At 38.6% G+C, this 23,138-nt stretch overlaps 1 protein-coding gene across 3 annotated transcripts in view; it reads left to right on the top strand.

The window, feature by feature from the left end:
* LOC133528695 (nonsense-mediated mRNA decay factor SMG7-like) overlaps positions 1-23,138 on the top strand; it is a 65,955-nt gene that overhangs the window by 23,255 nt on the left and 19,562 nt on the right. For all 3 annotated transcript variants that reach the window (XM_061866176.1, XM_061866169.1, XM_061866184.1), the window contains exons 13-15: positions 937-1,070; positions 17,733-17,821; positions 20,824-20,943. In XM_061866176.1, the coding sequence (XP_061722160.1) occupies positions 937-1,070; positions 17,733-17,821; positions 20,824-20,943 (343 nt within the window). The remainder of the gene's footprint in view (positions 1-936; positions 1,071-17,732; positions 17,822-20,823; positions 20,944-23,138) is intronic.

Genomic DNA, 23,138 nt, shown 5'->3' with positions numbered 1-23,138 from the left:
TAGTCAATTTGTGTAATAATGTCCTATAATATTTATTTATTTATTTATTTATTTATTAAGTCAATGCCGGCGAAAACGTTAGTGTTAAAACCTTTCTCATTTTTTAAAAGGATTCTAAATACTCCCATAAATGACGTAATAAACTTGGTGCGCTGAGATTGGTCCAATGTCAACGAATCAGGAAATTAAAAGCTTCAACCTAGCACATCTAAAACGGTTTTGTACCAATGTTTTCGTGAAAAATAGTATTTAATATAATGGTATTATAATACAGAGCTTTTCAATCTCATATCTTACTTAGGCAACGAAACTTGCTGAGTTGCCTAAGTAAGGTACGAAATTGAAAAGCTTGATTATATTACTATTGTATATTAGTACATTACGATACAAGTGCGAAAAATAGGAAATTCGAAACGAGTGGCGATAAATTAAAACACGACCGAAGGGAGTGTTTTAAATCGACACGAGTTGCGAATTACCTATTCGCACATGTATCGTACAACGTTTTACAGTACATATGGCCCTTTAAATGTTCGACACAGTAACATAATATGCTACTTCTCGCACTAGCGCTATAAAGTAGCCCCATATGTACTGTAAAATACTTTTTCTACGAGTCATCGAAAATAATACTTTTATCACTATGAAACCTAATTTTAATGAAAATTGTATCTCAGTAGACAAAAATGTAGTACAAAATACATAAACACGCGACTCCGCAAAACCCCGCGCCCGTTTAGTCTTTTCTATGGGAGCGCGGCGGCACGTGACTGGTCAATTTTTTTATAGTTGTCTACAGCGTATCGAAATGAACCTTATAATTTAGTTGGTTAAAAATATGCAATTATAGTTTGGTATACGAAATCTTAATTCAACAATTAGTCAAAAGTCGACGAGTAAAAAAAATATATATTTTGACATTTTTTTTCCTGCCAGCGTCGAAAACAACACAACAACGTTCACGGCGTTGTGCCACGGCGGCGAGTTGACGCTCGTTGAGGCGTCACGCCGCGCGTCTCAAGACGCACCGCCGCCCGTCGTCATCTCAGAGGCTGATTTTAGGGAGAAAGGTAAGTCATGTAGTCTAAAGCGTCATGTTTTCCCAACTCGACTGTAGAAAATTCATTATACAACACTTTAGTGTAATTTAATATATTCTTTATACAACACTTTAGTGGATTATAATGAGTTTGCCGCGTCACACGCGCCGCCGCCCGTCGTCATCTCAGAGGCAGATTTTAGAGAGAAATGTAAGTCATGTAGTTTAAAGAGTCATGTTTTTCCCGACTCAACTGTAGAAAATTCATTATACAACACTTCAGTGTACTATAATGATTCTGGTGCGTCACATGGCTCGCCGCCGCCCGTTGTCATCTCAGAGGTTGATTTTAGGGAGAAAGGTAAGTCATGTAATTTAAAGCTTTCTCTATAGATTGCCCGACTCAACTGTAATAAATTGATTATACAACACTTAAGCGTAATTTAACACATTCACTGCGAAGAACACGTATGTGTGTTCATTTTGTACTAGAAACGGGGCACCCGGCACTAAAATTGTTAATGGATTATTTTATACAACACTTTAATAGTGTACTATAATGAATTTGAAGACGCGCCGCCGCTCGTCATATCAGTGGCTGATGTTAGGAAAAAGGGTCAGTCATGTCGTTAGAAGCTTTCTCTACGGATTGCGCGACTCAAGTGTAACAAATTCATTATAAAACACTTTAGTGACCTTTAATGGATTCTTTATACAACACTATAGTGTACTTTAATAAATTTGGCGCATTACAAGACGCACTGCCGCCCGTCGTCATCTCAGAAGCAGATTTAAGGGGGAAATGTGAGTCATATAGTTTTTCTTTTACTATTTCGACAGGAAAAAATCAGTTTTGAAATATCAAAAAAAAGTTGGGATTTTCAGAACAAGCTCTTTCATTTGATATGTAACACGATATAGTTTGCAAACTCTTTTATTCATTTCTAGTTTACCCTTGGCCGTAATAGACAGACGGACGCACAGACAGACATACAGACAAACGAGTGATCCTATAAGGGTTCCAAATTTTCCTTTTGATGTACGGTACCCTAAAAACTCAGAAACGTACGTCATGTAGGGGGCAGCACAGTAGCGCGAAGTTTAAGTATCAAGTTTAAGCTTGTATTATAGCCCACAAGATGGCAGAACCTACTATGCACAAGAAAACGTACGTGAGCTGTAGAGGGCAGCACTTGCTTTGGCGTGAAGTGTCAATGTACATGTTTATGTTTCCGATCCAGGCCACAAGATGGCAGACCCTCCAACGCGCAAGGTCTCTATCTATCCCGAATAAAATTTGGTAAATTCCGAAGCTTAAAATAGATCATTTAACCAAAGAGAATTTGAAATAGAGGTGGATTGTCAAAGAAAACTTTGTAGCCACAGTAAATTGACTGCCATCTTACGACACATGATTAAAACATATAAGCATAAGCTAACTCTTTGCCACTTTTTGATTTTTAGCAAATATAACCCATATTAGAGTAAGAATATGGATCAAAGTCAAATGGCGTTCTAAAAGTTTCATCATGTGTCGAAAGATGGCAGTAAATTTACTGCGTCTACAAAGTTTTCTTTGACAATCCACCTCGATTTCAAATTCTCTTTGTTATAAGTTACTCTATGGTTTGCAATATGTGCTAGCGCTGCACTCTGGCGGCAGAACATTGCAGTAATACCCTCTATTATAAAACATTTTTGACCGTATCTATGAACTAGAGGGCTAGCGCGCAGTAGCTTAACTATTTAGAGTGCACAGAAGGTCACCAGATGGCGCTGAAATCAACTGTAGTTTAAATTCAAAGTCACTGGGTGACTCGGTAAGGGACACTACAGACGCCCTACTCGATCATAGATGGCGTTACGCGATTCACTCGACACCATTAGAATGATGAAGGGTATAGATAATTCAGATGACATGAAAAACGAAACTGACATTTTACAACCTTTTATTTATAGGGAGCGTGCATGAACTGTAGCAGGCAGCACAGGAGCCGTCAGATTTTTGGCGCGAGGCGTAAATGTGATGTTTATTGTTCCGATGTAGCCCACAAGATGGCAGAACCTACTATGCACAAGAAAACACGTGACGTGTAAATGTACATGTTTATGGTACCGATTCAGGCCACAAGATGGCAGACCCTCCAACGCGCACGGTCCCTGTAGAGCCAAACTATAAATAAAAGGTTGTAAAAAGTCAGCCGTTTCTGTCATTAGAAAAAGGCGGCAAAGGAGGGTAGGCTAATAGGGTTGTTTCCATCTACAAATCTTAGGGCAGAATTGTATCCCAATAAATTCTTTTGAATTATAAGAACATGTTAAACTACTTTTAGGGGACCTGTAATGACCATATTTTTGTAAATATTGAATTTAAAATATCTTTTAACACACGTCACGTGACCCAAGTCGAAACGTACAATAAAATCTAAAAAAATATACTTTTTTAGGGTACCTCCCCTACACGTAAAGTGGGGGTGAAATTTTTTTTTCGCTTCAACCCTAGAATGTGTGGTATCGTTGGAAAGGTCTTTCAAAACTAATAGGGGTTTTCAAGAAACATTTTTTGATAAAGTGAATATATTCGGAGATAATCGCTCCGTCAAAAAAAATGTTTCCCCCCCCCTCTAACTTTTGAACCATAGGTCCAAAAATATGAAAAAAATCTTGGAAGTAGAGCTTAAGAAAGATATTAAATGAAAACTATACCGGACATGATCAGTTTAGCTGTTTTTGAGTTATCGCAAAAAGTTTCCCCTTCATAGTAAAAAGACGTACACCCACAATTCATCCCTTGGTTAACAATCTACCATACTTTAAGCTCCAGTTTAGCTTATTGTGACGGAAGAGTAACTACGGAACCCTACTCTGAGCATGGCCCGATATGCTCTTGGCCGATTTTTTTCATCTAATCACGCCCACTTACTGTGACGCTGGGTTTCTTCAACACCCACACAACGCCCACTTGTTAACGAATTACAAGCTGAAATAAACCCTAACACTCAAGTCTTAGAGTCGCCTTTAGTTCCAATCATTTCGGGCCTCACTCGGTCAGTCGGTTAGTAGTAATACGACTATTAACAGCGATAAGCAAACATCAACCTTATTTGTAGTTAGTTTGGTTGAAATTTGAATGGCAATGGCTTTACCGATTGCTCCAGAAGAGATAAGCTCCTGGAACCAATATATCGAGATTTGGGGGGTTTCGTTATCTGCTTCTCTGTCACTCTTGCATATTAGAGAGATAGAGAAGCAGATAACGAACTTTTCGATTTTCGTGCTTCGTAGTACTTAGAGCCTCTATTTTGAGAATCGCAAATTAAGCGGGCAATGAAACGAATAATGAATGAATGGAATAGGTACGATGACACATATTAAATTTCATTGCATAAGGTTAATGCGGGCAGAATGCTGGTGGCCTAGCGGTAAAAGCGTGCGACTTGAAATCCGGAGGTCGCGGGTTCAAACCCCGGCTCTTACCAATGAGTTTTCCAGGAACTTATCTACGAAATATCACGCTTCTCGGTGTCATGAAAACATCGTGAGGAAACCGGACTAACCCCAATAAGGCCTAGTTTACCCTCTGGGTTGAAAGGTCAGATGGCAGTCGCTATCGTAAAAACTAGTGCCTGCACCAATTCTTGGGACTAGTTGCCAAGCGGACCCCAGGTTCCCATGAGCCGTGGCAAAATGCCAGGACAACGCGAGGAAGATGAAGGTTAATGTGGGCAAAAAGAGTCGTCAGACCTCGAGTCTTTTGTGTCTGAATTGGGAGAACTCGACTCGTATTGTCCGACATGTTGTATTGTTTGTTGTTGTATTGTGTACGACACATTGAAGTCCCGAGGCGAGTCTTTTAATAATCTGGTATAGCAATCTTTCAGATTTATATAATGTATATTTTTATTTCTTTATTAAGATTTTCATTTATTAATTTCCTTTTGTAAGAATTCTATATGTTTTCTGAAAGAGCTACGTATTTGTATGATTTGATAGGACTTCTTTTTTTATCAAATTCTATAATGAAAAGTAGCTACTGTATGTAATTACATGATTTCTATAGTAATGTAAATTGTATTTTTTTTCCTCACTTAATGCATCTTGTGTAATTTTTTCAAAAGATGTGTTGCAAACGTATTAGAGCGTCCTTCGTGCATGCTACTCAAATTACTTGTGAGCCCGACGCCACGCTGCACGCCCCGCCGAACGCTCCGCTTCGAGCGTCCACTCAAGCCTTACACTAAGAGTGAAAAACTGAGTCGGGTTTTAAAGACTGAGCCGGGTTTTAAAGGCTGAGCCGGGTTTTAAAGACTGAGCCGGGTTTTAAAGTCTGAGCCGGGTTTTAAAGACTGAGCCGGGTTTTAAAGACTGAGTCGGGTTTTAAAGCAGGAGACTCGAAGGACTCGTGTCTGCACCAATACAATACAAGACCGTAGAGCTATAACAACACAATGTATGGCGGGGGTCTCTCTTCCATGGGTCTACAAATAAGTCCGCGATGTTGAATGTCTATCTTTTAAGGATAACTTACTATACCCATTCCTAACTTCTAGAAAAAGATCACATTATATGTGACATTTGCAAAGCTATTTACACGGATACGTATTGCAGTAGATAGATAGATAGACAAAAACTTTATTCCACGACATACATGGTAGGTAGGTATAGACAAGAAGACACGCAGCTTAGAATTATACTTAAAAACTAGTTTACAATTCTTGAAATAATAGAAATAGAAAACCATGTGTCGTGGCAGAGAATAGGCGCTGGCTCAGCATCATGACGCGGAAAGCCACATCGCTGTTTTTTTTTATCTATATATCCAACTTAATGCTCGTGTTTTGAGACTAATACATTAGTTATATCAAGCTATTCATACAAATTACAATGATCCCTTACACCATACAATTTAAATGAATATTTCAGGAGTGATCGTAAATTAAAGTTTCATTTCGAGTCATTGTACGAAATGTTAAAGACGCTATCCGCAGTTAGTTCTAATTTTTACCACCTTATGAGCTGGATCGCTTTACTTACCCCCACCATGCACTTCGCATGTAGCTAAATATAACAATCATAAATTCATGAATAAAGAGATCAAGTTAAAAAATGAAATTTCGTATATTTAATTTTCAAAGAATATAAAATGTCAATAATTATCAGTGATCGGAACTATGGGAGTAAAACTTTAACAAAAGTTGTTAAGCGGACATAAACTAGTGCATATAGCCCTAAAAATATTCATGTCTATAGGGATAGGAACAGTATAGTACTTACAGCCATAGAAATATTTACATTCATAGATATTCGAATATGTTTAAGGCTATAAGCACTCTTTTTACGTCCGCTTGATAAGTTTTGTTAAAGTTTTACTCCCATAGTTCCGATCACTGATAATTATGTTATATATAATACTAGAGCTTCCTAGGTAAGTAATATAATGTCAAAAATCATAAAACAATATCAACTGTGAAAAATTACAGACTGTACAAAATTAAATTCCTTGTAGAAACATCTGCAAAATCTGATCGTATAAAAAGGTATAATTAGGACTTAATCCGAAGTGCTCGCGCGGTATAAAGGATGCCAGGTCTATTGAGTATGCACTCATGTTTCCAGCGCATTTCTCGTCTTGTTAATACAACCTATACAAGGCTCGCGCAAAGCGCGCAATGTACAGAACACTAACGGGCGTGCTCGCTAGACTAAAACGCACATTTACAGGTGATATTGTATCTGTGTGTGCTTTTCGTAAACGTCCCATAATCTGTGTAGCTTGTGTGTGTATCGGCATCAGGATTGAGTTCACGCACACAAACATTAATTGATCGATTTTTTAAGATTTCCAAATTATAGGAAGAACTCTTAAGAGGAAAGTATACTATGTGCTCGTACTAAAAGAGATAACGTTTTTCCACTTATAGTATTTTCTAATCTCCATGTTTTTTTAGTACGTTGTTGACAGAATGAAAAACTAGGTACCCTTTACCGCATACCGTCACAAATTTGTCACACTCGATATTTCCGGCCTCCGCACTTTATTAACGCCATCTCTGTGTGCAATTTTATACCTTTTTAGGGTTCCGTAGCCAATGGCAAAAAACGGAACCCTTACAGATTCGTCATGTCCGTCTGTCTGGCCATTTATGTCACAGCCACTTTTTTCCGAAACTATAAGAGCTATACTGTTCAAACTTGGTAAGTAGATGTATTCTATGAACCGCATTAAGATTTTCACACAAAAAAAGAAAAAAAAACAATAAATTTTGGGGGTTCCCCATACTTAGGACTGAAACTCAAAAAATCTTTTTTCATCAAACCCATACGTGTGGGGTATCTATGGATAGGTCTTCAAAAATGATATTGAGGTTTCTAATATCATTTTTTTCTAAACTGAATAGTTTGCGCGAGAGACACTTCCAAAGTGGTAAAATGTGTCCCCCCCCCCCCCCCACTGTAACTTCTAAATTAAGAGAATGATAAACCTAAAAAAAATATATGATGTACATTACCATGCAATCTTCCACATACATACATACATACATCTTTTACATACATACATACATATAATCACGCCTATTTCCCGAAGGGGTAGGCAGAGACCACGGATTTCCACTTGCTACGATCCTGACATACCTCTTTCGCTTCCTTAACTTTCATGACATTCCTCATACACGCTCGTCGGTTTAGGGTGCTCTTGACCTGGCCTTTCTTCAGGATTTCCCCGATTTGATCAGAGAAAGTCCGCCGAGGTCTACCCCTTTCAGCTCCCTCTTCTATTTCTCCCTTATACACTCCTTGTTAACCTTCTTTCACTCATTCTTTCCACGTGTCCAAACCATCTCAACATACCTTTCTCAATTTTTGTCACTACATCTTCGTTCAGTCCACACATTTCCCTTATCACACACCTAATTCTATCTTGTAATTTTACACCACACATACTTCTCAACGCTCTCATTTCCACTGCATTCACTTGACTCTGATGTTTCTTCTGCCATACCCAACTTTCGCAACAAAAAAACGTCATAAATGGTACGCAACCCTTCATGGGCGAGTCCGACTCGCACTTGGCCGCTGTTTTATTAGCTAGAGAACTGCTTCACACAATAGGGTAGTTGTGGCATACTATATACGTGATACTACAAAAAATGTGGGTAGAAAGCCGTTTGCGGCGATTTTGTGACAGAGCACGGCGGAGTTTTTTCGGCTCGTGGTTTTAATGATTAAAAATCAAATTTTTGGTAAGTTGCTATTGTTATGTGTAGTTAAATGAATCCTCGACATTTTTACGGCACTTTACGTAAGTAAACACATTTGTATTACAATTATTTATTTGATCAAACTGTGTGATTTGTTGTTAAGATTTAGTTAGTGGAACGTTTTCTCCCGAAATGGAATTTCATAGAAAAATAACCTTTATTTCGTTAGATCTTAAAAGCTATTCTTCCCTCTTAAGAGGGAACTAACGCACAATTGTAGTTTTTAACATAGAGGAGTGTAATACGTTTGACGCCATTGTCTATCTGTCTGTGGCATCGTAGCTCTCCAACGGATGGACCGATTTCGATTCAATTTTTTTACCTGAAAATTTCCTGCTGTTTGATAAAAACCTATCCACCAGTTTGAAGAGTATCAACTCTTCGAAAATGATGTAAGACATTTTTGGCCTAAAATGGTTCAAGATCTTTTATGATTAGCGTAGAAACATTTTAAATATTTTATTTAATCCTCTTCTTCTTCCTCGCGTTGTCCCGGCATTTTGCCACGGCTTATGGGAGCCTGGGGTCCGCTTGACAACTAATCCCAAGATTTGGCGTAGGCACTAGTTTTTATAAAAAAAGTTTTTTGATGTTTTTCTAAATATTTTATTTAAAAGTTATTATATTTAATAAATATAGTCCAATTTAAGTAAGATTGTGCCATTGTGTCTACAGTTAACCGAGTAATGGAATCCAGAGTACTGAGAGATTCAAATGTTAACGCTCGAGGTGGAAATATTTTTTCTAAAGAAAGGACGCTTAGCACAAGGAATGTAGTACATTGACACACCTGTTCCTATCTCTGTCGCTCGCGCGTAATTAATTATATTGCTAGCCTGCACACACCTATCAAACGCCTACGCTTAAAGACAGCTAAAGTGTGCGAAAGGGAAGCCACGTATATGAACATCCCCTGAGTGCGAAAGAGGCAGACTACAAATGAGAAAACGTGACCATTTTTGAGTTAAAGGCCGTGGATTCAATAGCGTATCACCGTCATTTTTGAAAAATATAAATCAATCGGGAAGAAAAACACTAAAGCCTAACCAGTAATATATGATCACGCGCCATATTGCGGAATTTCATTACTTGCTTACTTACTCGGTTGGCTCAGCGGCCCAAAATGAGACTTGGCCTCCGACACAAGACAGCGCCACTTTTCTCGGTCCTGTGCGACCTCCCGCCAATTGTCGACTCGAAGCTCGCGCAGATCCGCCTCCACCATGTCGCTCCAGCGATACCTAGGGCGTCCGATAGGACGTCCTCCTGCTAGGCGACCCAGGTACGCTCTTTTTACGTTCCGATCTTCGTCCATTCTCTCAAAGAATTGGAATTCGGAATTTCATTGGAACTAAATTTTTCATACTAACCTGAACCGTCACCCTATGAGAATAATAGCGCCCTCTTGACAATGGTCATATATTTCTGGACTGCAGTGTAACATTTCCAATTAATCCAACCAATTACTCATTTTACAGCCAATTATTATAATCCGGGCGAAAATTTCCAAACGATATTTTGCTAATTTCATAGCATTTACGAGTATAAATAGCATTGGAAGCCGGCTTACACGGTCAATTATATTTTTTCTTCCGTAATCAGTTAATATTTCATCATTTAAGTCCATATTTTGTGTAAAAACCTAAATAGTTACGGTACGCTAGGGCTTGACAAAATGATCATATGACCAGTCGATAAGTAGTCGATATAATATAAGATTGAAGCCTCCTCCATGTTTTCTGTCTTGAGCCACTCTTGGCCGAAGTGCTCCGGCTACTCCTGTGAAGCCGTCACTCCATCTTTTTATTGGTCTGTTCATGGACCTAGAATACCAAGGACGTAGTTTCGCTAAAACTCAACTAGGATTCCATCATCCACCAATTTCCTAGTATTTAACACATTCACTGCCAGACAAAAAACGGCGCACTACCCCAGAAACCGGAGGTCTATGACTCTATAGCTGCGTACAAAACAACACGCCCAGCGGGTTGTCCGGCATCTGAACAAAGTTCACGAGCGCCCACCAGGTGGGTTCCCGGCAGTGAATGTGGCGTGACACACACACATTGACAGTTAAATATCTTATCTCCAGGCATTGGAGTTTTTATCGCACGGTAAGACTTCTAAACATAAAATCTGATGAATACGCTGTTAAAAGCACAATTAAAATACAATAATTAAAGCATAGTTGAAGCTTTAACCCTTTTCCAGGCATAGTACGATTTATCGACCACATGCGCGCCATTAGAATTTCAACTTTAGCGTTCCCATTTAAGGTTCAAATTAGATTACACTTTCAGGAAATGTTACTTGTCTTCAAATGAATCATCAAAGCTGGATTAATTGGAATATATTTGGATTTTTTGGGAAAACCTTGTAGATTGGTGCGGCCTGGAAAAGGGTTAATGGCGCCTTCTACTTAGTTTTAAAGATTTGATGAATGAAGTGGGATGGCAGATTTCATGCCCAAACAACGAAAATAAAAAATAATATTCAATGTCATCTACAATATTGTTAATTCTCGCGACCTCGCAAATAATAGTATTTTATGCAACAGTTGTATAAGAAGGGTCAAAAAAGGCGAGTGGCGTGAGTTACAATGTGAGCCGGAGCCGAAGGCGTAGGCGAACATTGTAAAGGAATACGCCACGAGCATTTTTTGAACTACTTATACAACGTTGCATACAATATTTTTCCTACGAGTCAACAAAAATAAATCTTAATTTAGGTAAACAAAGCAAAAGTATATAGCCAAGACGCGCGAGCATACCTTGTTACGCGCCCGGCTCGCCCGGGCCGCGGCCGGCCGGTCAGCGACACCTTCTCGTAACTCATGAGGCCCTGGTACTTGCTACTTGCTAAATTAAATTTTTGGACAGTTTTTTCTCAATTTTGGCCACCGTAGCCTACGGAGACTAACAAGCAACGCTAAGCGGTCTTCGTAGTCTATGGGTGTTGCTATATTATGGGTGTCACATGCGTGTTTCTGACTTATGAAGTAATTATTTTTACTATGCAACCAAATGAATAGTTGGCAGCAATGCACTTAGTTTAAAACTGTATTCGTTTTGGTTTTGTTAGGTTGGTAGCCATTAATCGCAGTAAGGTTATAGCGATTAAAAGCACAAGAGCTTTTATGAGGAATAGACAATATAGACTTTTCTTGAAACCTTTTATGTATGTTCTTATATTCGTGTTAATGAATGCATAAATGACAGATAACAGTAGAGGAGTAGGAAAAATATCTTTTATCAGAATGTACAGTAGCGATGTATGTCAATAGCAACTTATATAAAGTAAAATTAAAGATTATTTTATCTATATTCAAACTTCTAATACACGAGTTGACGTACCTGTTCTAAATTTAATAAAATTTATTTTTAGCTATTAAGCCGCTTTCTGTTAGTCCTGAGAAACACACTCTTGTACTTTTTTTAATTGTTAAGGCACGGACTATTTCCTGATTTTGTCTAATTTTAGTTTAATCTCTAGCTAGAATGATCTACCTACGTCTTCTCCCAGATTTTTATTCGCCTTTTGTTGCCCTGAAAATCAGCGCAATGGGTAATTTGCTAACTTATTTTAATCATCGGCAATTCGATTGTATCTAACAAGCGCTAAGATTTTGCACAATTTCGGCTGACTGAATCCACAGCACCTTAACTGTTTCAATATAATAAAGATAATAGTATTTTATACAATAGTTATATAATAGAGAGCTTTTCAGTCGTTGCTGAGTTGCCAAAGTGAGGTACGAGATTGAAAAGCTTGATTATATCACTATTGTATACAATACTTTTTCTACGAGTCACTAAAAATAATACTTTAAACTAATAAAATCATGCGGGTAAACAATCCAAAAGTATACAGCTACGAGTATTTAAGATACGCGAGCAGCCGCGATACCTTCATACTCGTACGCGCCGGGATGGTCGGCGACACCTTCTCGTAACTCATGTGGCCCTGGTACTTGCTCGTTGCTAAGTTTGCTAGTTTTTTTTTTAATACTACGACGGTGGCAAACAAGCATACGGCCCGCCTGATGGTAAGCAGTCTCCGTAGCCTGTGGACGACTGCAACTCCGGAGGAGTTACATGCGCGTTGCCGACCCTAAACCCCCCCCCCCCCTCCTCGTTGAGCTCTGGCAACCTTACTCACCGGCAGGAACACAACACTATGAGTAGGGTCTAGTGTTATTTGGCTGCGGTTTTCTGTAAGGTGGAGGTACTTCCCCAGTTGGGCTCTGCTCTAGATCTGGAATGACATCCGCTGTGCTGTGCCCTACCACACAAAGCGATATGAAATTCACAATGCCCATACCTCTTTTTTATTTTCAGCTTGTTCAAGCTGAAAAATAACTCGAGATTTGTCTTAATTATAATAATTTTATCGTTTATGACACCAACTGTACAGTGTGTCCCTAGCCATTGGACAAAGCCGAAATGTACATATGCATTAGGGTATTTAGAACCAGTGTACAAAGTATCATAACGATCGGTGTAGCGGTTTCGAAGAAATTAACAAATTACCATTTTTTACTTTGGAGCAGACTGTATGTGTTCGTAGCTCCTAAGGTAAAATTCTCAAAGAATAGTATTTTTAATTATCTTTTTTATTTATGACACTAATAAGCTTCTGACTTTTGATAAATGTCATCATTATCAAATATTTTGAACAAATTGTCAAAAACACTGCCAAATATTAACAGTGTGTTTTTTTTTTGTTGTCGATTATTGCAAATAACTTTAGTTCGAAAAAATATTTTTTTATCTTTTGTTCTAATTAAAAAATATATTAATGTCAGAGCATTCCTGAGAAGTAACCCTACGTGGGATTTCAAAGTTTGTCTCATGGCTAAGGTCACCCTGTATATTTACATAGTCATTTTGTATTTTAGTTAAACATAGTTTTATTTATTATTAATTTTATTCTTAAGTAGTTGTATTCAAGACTTCCAGCGCTATTCGAAGAATGATTGAGACACGTTTAAGATCTTGGAAAGATCTTTAAAAGATCGATAGCTAAACGACATGTCAAAATTGTCGTTTATTTCGATTCCGCTGTGATCCCAATAAGATATATCTACGATATTTCTAACGTCAAAGTGACATTGTTTGCCCGAATCGAGCTGCTTCTGTCAATTATACGACATACAAACGAAATCTAAATGAGAACTTATCTAAACCAGAACTTATCGTTATCGTATCTCATTCTTCGAATCGGGCCGTTCCTAATTTTTTAAATTTATTAAACACTTGTGTTATCGTTCGAGGAGTACAATCTATGGTTTAATTATTTAAATAAGTAGGAAATTCTCAAAGAGTAGCGATAATTTAACACCCAACTGAAGAGTGTTTTAAATCGACACGAGTTGCGAATTACCTATTAATAACGGTTTCGAATAACCTTACGTCTTTACAAATTTCAAATATAGAACGTCTATCTATACCTACACATTACTCACACAAGCAAAGGGGCTTTAGCTAAGTTTTTACCCATGAGTACTGCTTGGCCTTCTCGAAAAGTTAATATAATCTGCCGCCCACCAGCAGTATAGTCTATCGGTAAGTGGTCCAAACATGTTCTAAGAATCGATTTTGGCACAAGTTGCTCCGGATTTCACTTGAGACGGTAATTAGGCGTAAACAATATAAGTAGTGACAACAAAAGATACCCGGAAAACTTTTTTGCGGAGTCGTGTCTTCGTCATGTAACTGTCCAGTATTTAGACCTCACGCTGGCTTTGAGGAGCGGAGAGAGAGCAATTGTAAATGAAATGGGGTATATGTACATATATATATATATAGTACCTGGGCGACCGAGCGTGTATAGGTGATAATCTTAACTACATTTTTTTACTAAATTAAACTTGTCTTGTTGTATGTATAATTGTTGGTGCAATAAAGAATATTTACTTACTTACTTACTTACTTGTCTAAAACCATAAAAATTAAAAAAAAAAATTATAAACTTGAACATATATATAAAAAAAAAGTTAGTCACCGGACGAGATTCGAACCCGTAACACTCATTTCTAGCAGTCCGCGTCTTAACCCGCTGGGCCAGACGGACAGTGGCCGGCAACACGAAATTAGCGACCATATTCTGCGTCGAAAGAAAAACGCATGAAAACTCGAAAACTCGCGTTTTCCCAAACATAAGACTAATCTAGATCGATTGTATACCCTCAAAAACCCCCATATACCAAATTTCAGCGAAATCGTTAGAGCCGTTTTCGAGAGCACAGAAATATATTTATATATATATATACAAGAATTGCTCGTTTAAAGGTATAAGATATATCGATTAATTTTATAAAACTGAGTACATATAAAAATTCATCATTCAATAATTTAAGGTTTCAGGCAACTTTTTTTCTTTCTTAGTGATAAGATAGCATGAAGTAAGACATTGTGAGGATACCGGACTATGCCCACGAGGCCAAGTTTTAGCCTCTGGGTTGGAAGGTCAGATGGCAGTCGCATTGCGCGCAGACGCCAAATCTTGGGATTAGTTGTCAAGCGGACCCCAGGCTGCCATGAGCCGTGGCAATATGCCGGGACAACGCGAGGAAGAAGAAGTGATAAGATAGCAATGGGTTAAGTTTGTGTCCTATTCTTAATCGCTATTACTAGCGATCTGAGCCCCTAGTGTACATTTATTCGATAGCGACGTACGCGTTTGCGTTAAGTCTCATTTAGTATGGGATTTAGAAACAGCGCGCCGAGCGGGTCGTTTTGGAAACTCAAAATCCCATACAAAATGAGACTTGACGCAAACGCGTACGTCACGTTTCGCTTTCGAATAAATTTACACTAGGGGTACAGATCTGTTCTACACGTGAATGGTATCGGTGGGGTATCATAAATTGATCCTCTGACTCACGATAAATCACCTACGTTACCAATATTCCAATAATTATTAGGGTTCCGTAGCCAAATGCCAAAAAACGGAACCCTTATAGATTCGTCATATCCGTCTGTCTGTCCAATTATGTCACAGCCACTTTTTCCAGTATGTTTTGATTGCTGGTATGATCAGTTTTTTAACTTCAGGTTAGCTGTATTTAGTTGAATAATCTATCTGTTGATTTTTAGTAGCTTTATCATTATCAGATTTTTCCTTTAAAATAATCCCTTGATGTACTGGATACCAGATTAATTCAATTCAAAAATTATTTTAGAGGAAACTTAGCGATGTTTTTTTTTAAACTTACAACAAATTAAAATTCAATAATATGATATCCGTGGTCCCGAGCACGCACATACATCTCGCTCACTTACGCTTAGTGAGAGTGAGAGAAAAACAGGAACCTCCGGAATATCCGGGTCCTTAAAATAAATATTATAGGACAGTATTATACAAATTAACTGAGTCCCACATTAAGCTCAATAAGACTTGTGATGTGGGTAGTTAGACAACGATATAAATAATTATAAATACGCCCTTGAGACAGGAACAAATTTGAACCCACACACAGGATTCAAGCCCTAGTAAGGGCAGGGTCACTACCCACTAGGCCAGACAGATCGTCATAAGTCTCTTCTCTTGGTTCTCAGTTAGGACTGTTTCAGATTAGCGTTTTATACGCGCGTATAAGCTCATTTTTAGAAGCGCGCGTTGGAGCATATACGTTCGCGCATAGACATATATATATCTAAGGACGGGCCTTACGGGCACTAAGAATGGCGCTAGTTCATTGGTGTCACTCTCGAATTCGAGCCAGTCGTGCAGTCTAACGCATCTAGTTGCGACCAATCGCGGGCGTGATGCGAACTCATCAACCAATCCTGTTGTGGTATGAGACTGCGCGATTGGCTCGAATTCGTGAGTGACACCACTGTACTGGCCCCATTCTCATTGCCCGTAAGGCCCGTCCTTAGACTCCTTAGATATGTCAATGCGTTCGCGTGACATTCTTACGAGCGTTAATAAGCGGTAATAAGCTCGCACAAGAAAGCACACGCCGGTGTAAGCTCGTATACGAACGTCTGGAGTTGTGAATCCCGCGTATATGGTAGTTTGCCGAAACGACCGAATATCCAGTACGAGGGAGTTGCATTGTGAGTTAGTTTACGCATTCATTAGCGAATATACCAGTGGCAAACTCGTGGTAAAGATACTGGTGCTTTATTTCATGCATGTAAATAAATACGTTTAAAGATTCAGGCAACGCGCATGTAACACCCCTGTCGTTGCAGGCGTCCATAGGCTACGGTGACTCGTTTGCCCCCGACGTGGCATAAAAAATAATCTACTTCCCTATTACCGTAAAATGGGGTGAGTAGAGATTACGAGGACAGTTGGGTTGAGAACGGGGCGAGGAGGGATGTCAGAAGGGTGAGTTAGTTTTTACAGGCTATTGCTACGTAAATTATAAATTCTAAGAACAAATCAAGCTATTGTAATGTTCATAATCCCAAAGTGTCGATCCAACAATTCTCAAAACTTACCTTAGTAGGAAATCCCTCCTCGCCCTTACTAGGGGTTGAGCTGGGATTTCCTACTATTTCGTATTTATCTTTAAAGTTATGAAATGGAACTACACAAAATCATAAAAAAAAAACTAAAATTCAAACGAACGGAACATTTATTATGTATAAAAATCAGTTTGCCACATGTAGAAATAAAGTTTTATCGAGGTTTTAATGTCAGTGTTGTCCCTACTCACCCCATTTTACGGTACTACACTATTTTCACTGAAGCTTTGGGGGTCTGGCGTTCCCCTCAATATGAGTTCAGATATTTTTGATCAACTCGGCCGCTTTTATACATCTAATGTCGTACTGCGAACTCAAAAGCTTATTAAAGAGAAAAATAATACTATTTCGTTAAAACGTTCAAAATTAAATCTCAGTTTAGTACGAGTATGTCACGTGATCTAAAGCGCATCCCACCATTTTTTCTCTCGAGTGACGTCACTATAGCATAAATAAGTGTTTAATTTCTTTTACATTTATGGTACAAATTTTAAACAATATTTCTTTGAACTTGTATAAAAATATTCATACATAAGTTTTTGGCAATAACTTCATTTTTGGTACAAGCTTTTATCGCTTACTGTACTTTTTTTTCCACAAGCAACTAATACTCATCGAGACAATTCTAAAAACCCCAAACACAATTAGGTTGCATTGTTTTATAACAGAGTTCCTATGGCTACCTCCTGTCTCCATCATCAGATCAGCTTGATGGTACCATAATATTGCATTGTCACCCGACTTACATATGTATGCAAATTTTCAGCTTCATCGGAAACCGGGAAGTGGGTCAAATTTAACTTGCAAGATTTGTCCCATACGTACTAACAGGGCAAGTTAAATAAAAGCTTGTAAAAATGTTGAATAAATAGCCTGATGTAATATTACTAATATTCCTAAATTGTGCTAGTGTATGTTCCTTATGGCTCAGTAATAAAGGCGTATTTGTTTCAGTACGGGACCAGCGCGTGGGCATCCTGAAGCCGCAAGGATCGCTGGAGCGGGCGCGCGAGGAGCGCGCCCTGGCGACCGTCGGGGACCAAGTACGTATTTATGCATCAGTACGGGACCAACGTGGCATCCTGAATACCTACTAGGGTTACTTCTCAGGAATGCTCTGACGTTAATATTTTTTTAATTAGAACAAAAGATAAAAAAAAATAACCAACAAAGGTTATTTGCAATAATGGACAACAAAAAGAAACACACTGTGTTAATTTTTGGCAGTGTTTTTGACAATTTGTTCGAAATATTTGACAACGGTGGCATTTTTCAAAAGTCAGAAGCTTATTAGTGTCATAAATAAAAAAGATAATCAAAAAGGTCGAAGAAGGTTCCACACTACAACTATTTTGGAAAAAATAAATAATACTATTACTAACACATACAGGCTGCTCCAAAGTAAAAAATGGTAATTTGTTAATTTCTTCGAAACCGCTACACCGGTTGTTATGATACTTTGTACACTGGTGCTAAATACCCTAATGCATATGTACATTTTGGCTTTGTCCAATGGCTAGGGATACACTGTATAAATTAGAAATACATACATCGAATCCTTTAAAATTAATTATATGTCAAATTACCTACTTTCGTATAATTAAATGTTAATCTAATAGAAATTTATTCACACTATAAAAACACTTATCATCTTATCAATTAACCTAGTAAGTCGTTTCTAAAAGATTATTTTTAGAAATTTGGCCGAAACTTTTCGAATGAGCTTAAACTCTTAAAAACAATTTTTAAGCAGCTCTATTTATTGTGAACTCAATGGATATCAATGTCTTGGTAAAATTATCATTTTAATATTTTACTTGGGCGAAGTTGGGCACCCACGGTGAAATTAGGGTACATAGTTTTGACTACCCTTTGAGCGTTTTCACATTGCCCGATTCGATATCCAATGTCAGATGGAAGTAAATAATAATAATAGTTATTTGTTTACAGGTAAACACCCATTTCAAATCATTATGTACAATGTAAAAAACCTTTTTTCACTTTCCATCATACCAATACGTCGGAAAGGGACAAACGATTATTAGCGGCATCGTAACTTTAGTAGACGTTTATGAATAAGGGGGTAAATGGGCGCGGGGCGAGGGGGCTACATTTTTGTCTACATACTTACCAATTTTCATTAATTATTTAGGTTTTATATTATCAAGCTTTTCAGTCGAGTACCTGGTTTAGGCAACGAAGCTTGCTGAGTTGCCTTAGTAAGGTGCGAGCTGTCTATTATATCACTATTCTATAAAATACTGATATATGACCCGCGATATAATAAAAATCCATTTTTGCTGCAATCCTGGCCCTCTGAGATGTCTTTTCTGACCCGCCATGAAGAAAGTTTGCCCACTGGTCTAGTATTTAACCAACGTGCAGACATGTGTGTTCTTTGTCGGTGATGGCGTATAGTGAAATTATCTAGGTACATACTTAGATTCATCTAGTTTTCATACAATATATTATGTTCCATAGCATGAGGGAAAGAAAATGAGAAAGAGAGAGACAGCAGATGGATGTTTCTTACAAACAGCGAGCCAGGAACAGATTTCCATAGCCAATCGCCTCCCAGGCGATAACTAGTATAGTGGTTAACGGCTATAAATGATGAACCCTTTTGGACGTCAGCTGCCGCTCCGTTGGTAGGTTGACAAATGACAGCCACTAAAACACGTAAAAAAATTAGTCGTGTCTCAACTGGCGGTCTATTACGGCCAGCTGACTATTTTTTTAATTCTTTATACTATCATCTGACAAAGTATCGGTCGGGAGGCGATGAATGACGACATATGCTCCTGGCCCGCGGTCTATTAACCAGAAACCATAATACACCATATAGAAGGCTACTTAGGTAATAATATTCTCCAAAGCAATTCAGAACGAAACAATGAGTCCTTTTTGCAAAATATTAATAAGCTGTAGCATTTTTAGGGCATCCGCAAGCGTGGGCTGGCGCACGTGCGCCGGCGCCATTGTAGGTAACGCGCCATACATTTATTACCTAAGGCGGTTTTTGCCAGGTGTGACCTCTCCCTCCCGTATGTAAAATAAAAAGAGGCCGCCTCCCTCCCCCCTATATTACGTAAGAATGTAAAGAAAAAATGAATACACCTTTGTTTTTGTTTCATTTTCTAACAACCAAATTTGTTACAAAGAAACACATACAATTACCACAACACACAAACACAAATTAACAAAATGGCCGCCCGATGTCGGACCGTCATTATCAGACAAAGAAGTTTTGTGGCAAAATAAAGTGATTGACAAAATGAAATATCGACCTGTCTGTTATCGATGTTACCTTCACGTTATAGATATTTTTTTTTACATTGTATAAGACGATGGCTACCGCGGAATACAAAACACGTTCGATATCTTCTTTGATATATTGGTAGTTTTCCATTATTTTTGGTACTGTATACTATATTTTAGGTAAATTATTAAGTACTAACTATATGTCATAGAAAAAGTATGTACTGATTTGTAATTGATTTGCATTCTTGAAATTTCTCGGTAATTTACAGCAAGTAGAAGTAAGATTTTTTAATTATTAATCTATGACTGACTTATCGATAACAGATTTATCGATGTTTCATTTTCTCACACTCGTTTGTGCCACAAAAACTTCTGTCTGGTCATTATCGAAAGCATTTTATCGGTTATCGGATGTAGGATCCGATATTATCGGAAGCTTTTTAGCGGGTGTCGGATGTAGGATCCGATATTATTAGACCATTTTATTGGATATCGGGTGTAGTGTCCGATATTATTGGGAGCATTTTATTGGATATCGGATGTAAAATATGACATTATCGGAAGCATTTTAGCGGGTATAGGGTCATACATCCGATATTGGATCGGACAATGTGAAACGCTCTTATTTTCAATAAGTTGCAACACTGCAGGGATTGGTTCTTGGTTCTGACCTTGCGTTGTGACGTGCGATATGTTAAGCGGGTCTTCTGATTTATAAGAACAACTATTATGGGACAGTCTTTTAGTCTTAACATTTGATTTGTTTTTTTTTCTTTTGTGACAGGAATTAGAAGAGTCCGCTGCCTCCAAAGACTGCTCCGACGACAAGAAGGAGAGCCGGCGGCCGCGCGTCAACATCGCCATGGCGGCCATCCTTCGCAAGCAGGAGGAGTCTTGCAAGCAAGTGAGTGTCTTTTACAAGATTGCCCAAAGAATGCACCGACCATAAGAGGGAGGGCCGGCGGCCGCGCGTCAACATCGCCATGGCGGCCATCCTTCGCAAGCAGGAGTCTTTTACAAGCTTACCCAAAGAATACACCGATGACAAGAGAGAGGACCGGCGGCCGCGCGTCAACATCGCCATGGTGCGATCCTTCGCAAGCAGGAGTCTTGCAAGCAAGTGAGTGTCTTTTACAAGATTACCCAAAGAATACACCGATGACAAGAGAGAGGGCCGGCGGCCGCGCGTCAACATCGCCATGGCGGCCATCCTTCGCAAGCAGGAGGAGTCTTGCAGGCAAGTGAGTGTCTTTTACAAGATTGCCCAAAGAATGCACCGACCATAAGAGGGAGGGCCGACGGCCGCGCGTCAACATCGCCATGGCGGCCATCCTTCGCAAGCAGGAGTCTTTTACAAGCTTACTCAAAGAATACACCGATGACAAGAGAGAGGGCCGACGGCCGCGCGTCAACATCGCCATGGTGCGATCCTTCGCAAGCAGGAGTCTTGCAAGCAAGTGAGTGTCTTTTACAAGATTACCCAAAGAATACACCGATGACAAGAGAGAGGGCCGGCGGCCGCGCGTCAACATCGCCATGGCGCGATCCTTCGCAAGCAGGAGTCTTGCAAGCAAGTGAGTGTCTTTTACAAGATTACCCAAAGAATACACCGATGACAAGAGAGAGGGCCGGCGGCCGCGCGTCAACATCGCCATGGCGCGATCCTTCGCAAGCAGGAGTCTTGCAAGCAAGTCATTGTCTTTTTTATTAGAAACCAAAGACTATACAGACACCGCATTATAATGCAATTTTATATGTAAAATGCTATGATTCCAGCAGCACGTTTAAGTTGTACTCGACTGATGTGAAACTGAGATAATTAATGTAAAAAAAGCTATTATTTCGTATTCCATTGGTACGATTACGTCTGAAAATATCGATACGAACAAAGTGCCAAAAATATGTCTCTAATACCCAAATATATGGGCCATGATGTCGTGTATACATATTTTTGGCACTTCGATCGTGTCGATGTTTTCAGACGTGACTGTACAACAGAAACTTTGCTTTGTTCATTTAAAAAGAATAGCTATTGCGGACTTATGCCATTTTGAAAGCATTCGAAATAACCCATACAAATTAACTGAATGCGATTTAAAAACGGGCAAGTGTTATGCTTGGAGATTTTAAATAAAACCTTTTATGCGCGAAGCTTATAAAGAAAATCAGACATTGTTCGTAACACCAAATCTTTTTTCGGTTTACGTAAGGTTACTTTAAAAATGTTTACATTATACCAAACAAAAAGTGTTTTCTTCCATAGGCGCAATTAATTAAATTGTTGCACAGTACATGAAAGCACAAATGACGGACTTAACACACAATTGCGACAACTGTACCCCTAGTGTAAATAAATTCGATTTCGAAACGTGACGTACGCGTTTGCGTTTAGTCTCATTTTGTATTGGATTTAGAAAGAGCGCGCCAAGCGGGACGTTTTGGAAACTCAAAATCCTACACAAAATGAGTCTTAACGTAAACGCGTTCGTCACGTTATGATGTCGATCAAATTTACACTAGGGGTACTGTTAGCTAATGGCTGAAGTGAAAATCACTTTTACATGGGAAATTCTTATAGAATTTTTTTTGTTGTATATTGTCCCGCCATACTAAATCATAATACCATTGAACAGTAATACAAGGTGCCCGTGAGCATTGCTATACATTTTAACTAAGCATTCCTGGTAATATTTAGAAACTAAAATGTAATAAGGTAGAATTACTAGTGCTGGACGCTGCACTAGTACTCGACATGGGCACTTTATGTCAAAGTGGCAAGGATTAAGTTCGAATACAGAAAAATCTTCGTTTGTCAAATTTGACCTATATATCCATGAAATAAAGTGCCCATGTCGGTGACTAGTGCAGCGTCGAGCACTAGTACTTCTACCTTATATTTTTTTCTGGATTACGCCTAGTTTCAGAGATAATTAAATGTTTTTCGAAATCATTCTTTCGCCATAAGTCGGTACAAAACACATTTTTTGACTGCGGTATTGCCACTTCGAGGTCTAGTATGGACATACCTATTGACTGACATCGAAAAATTAAAAAAAAATGTATTCGAGAGGCTACCCCCAAATAAAATAAAAAACTTTT

The sequence above is a fragment of the Cydia pomonella genome, chromosome 1, assembly GCF_033807575.1.
Source record: "Cydia pomonella isolate Wapato2018A chromosome 1, ilCydPomo1, whole genome shotgun sequence".
In the NCBI taxonomy this organism is placed as follows: domain Eukaryota; kingdom Metazoa; phylum Arthropoda; class Insecta; order Lepidoptera; family Tortricidae; genus Cydia; species Cydia pomonella.
This window is presented reverse-complemented; position numbering and strand designations above follow the sequence as displayed.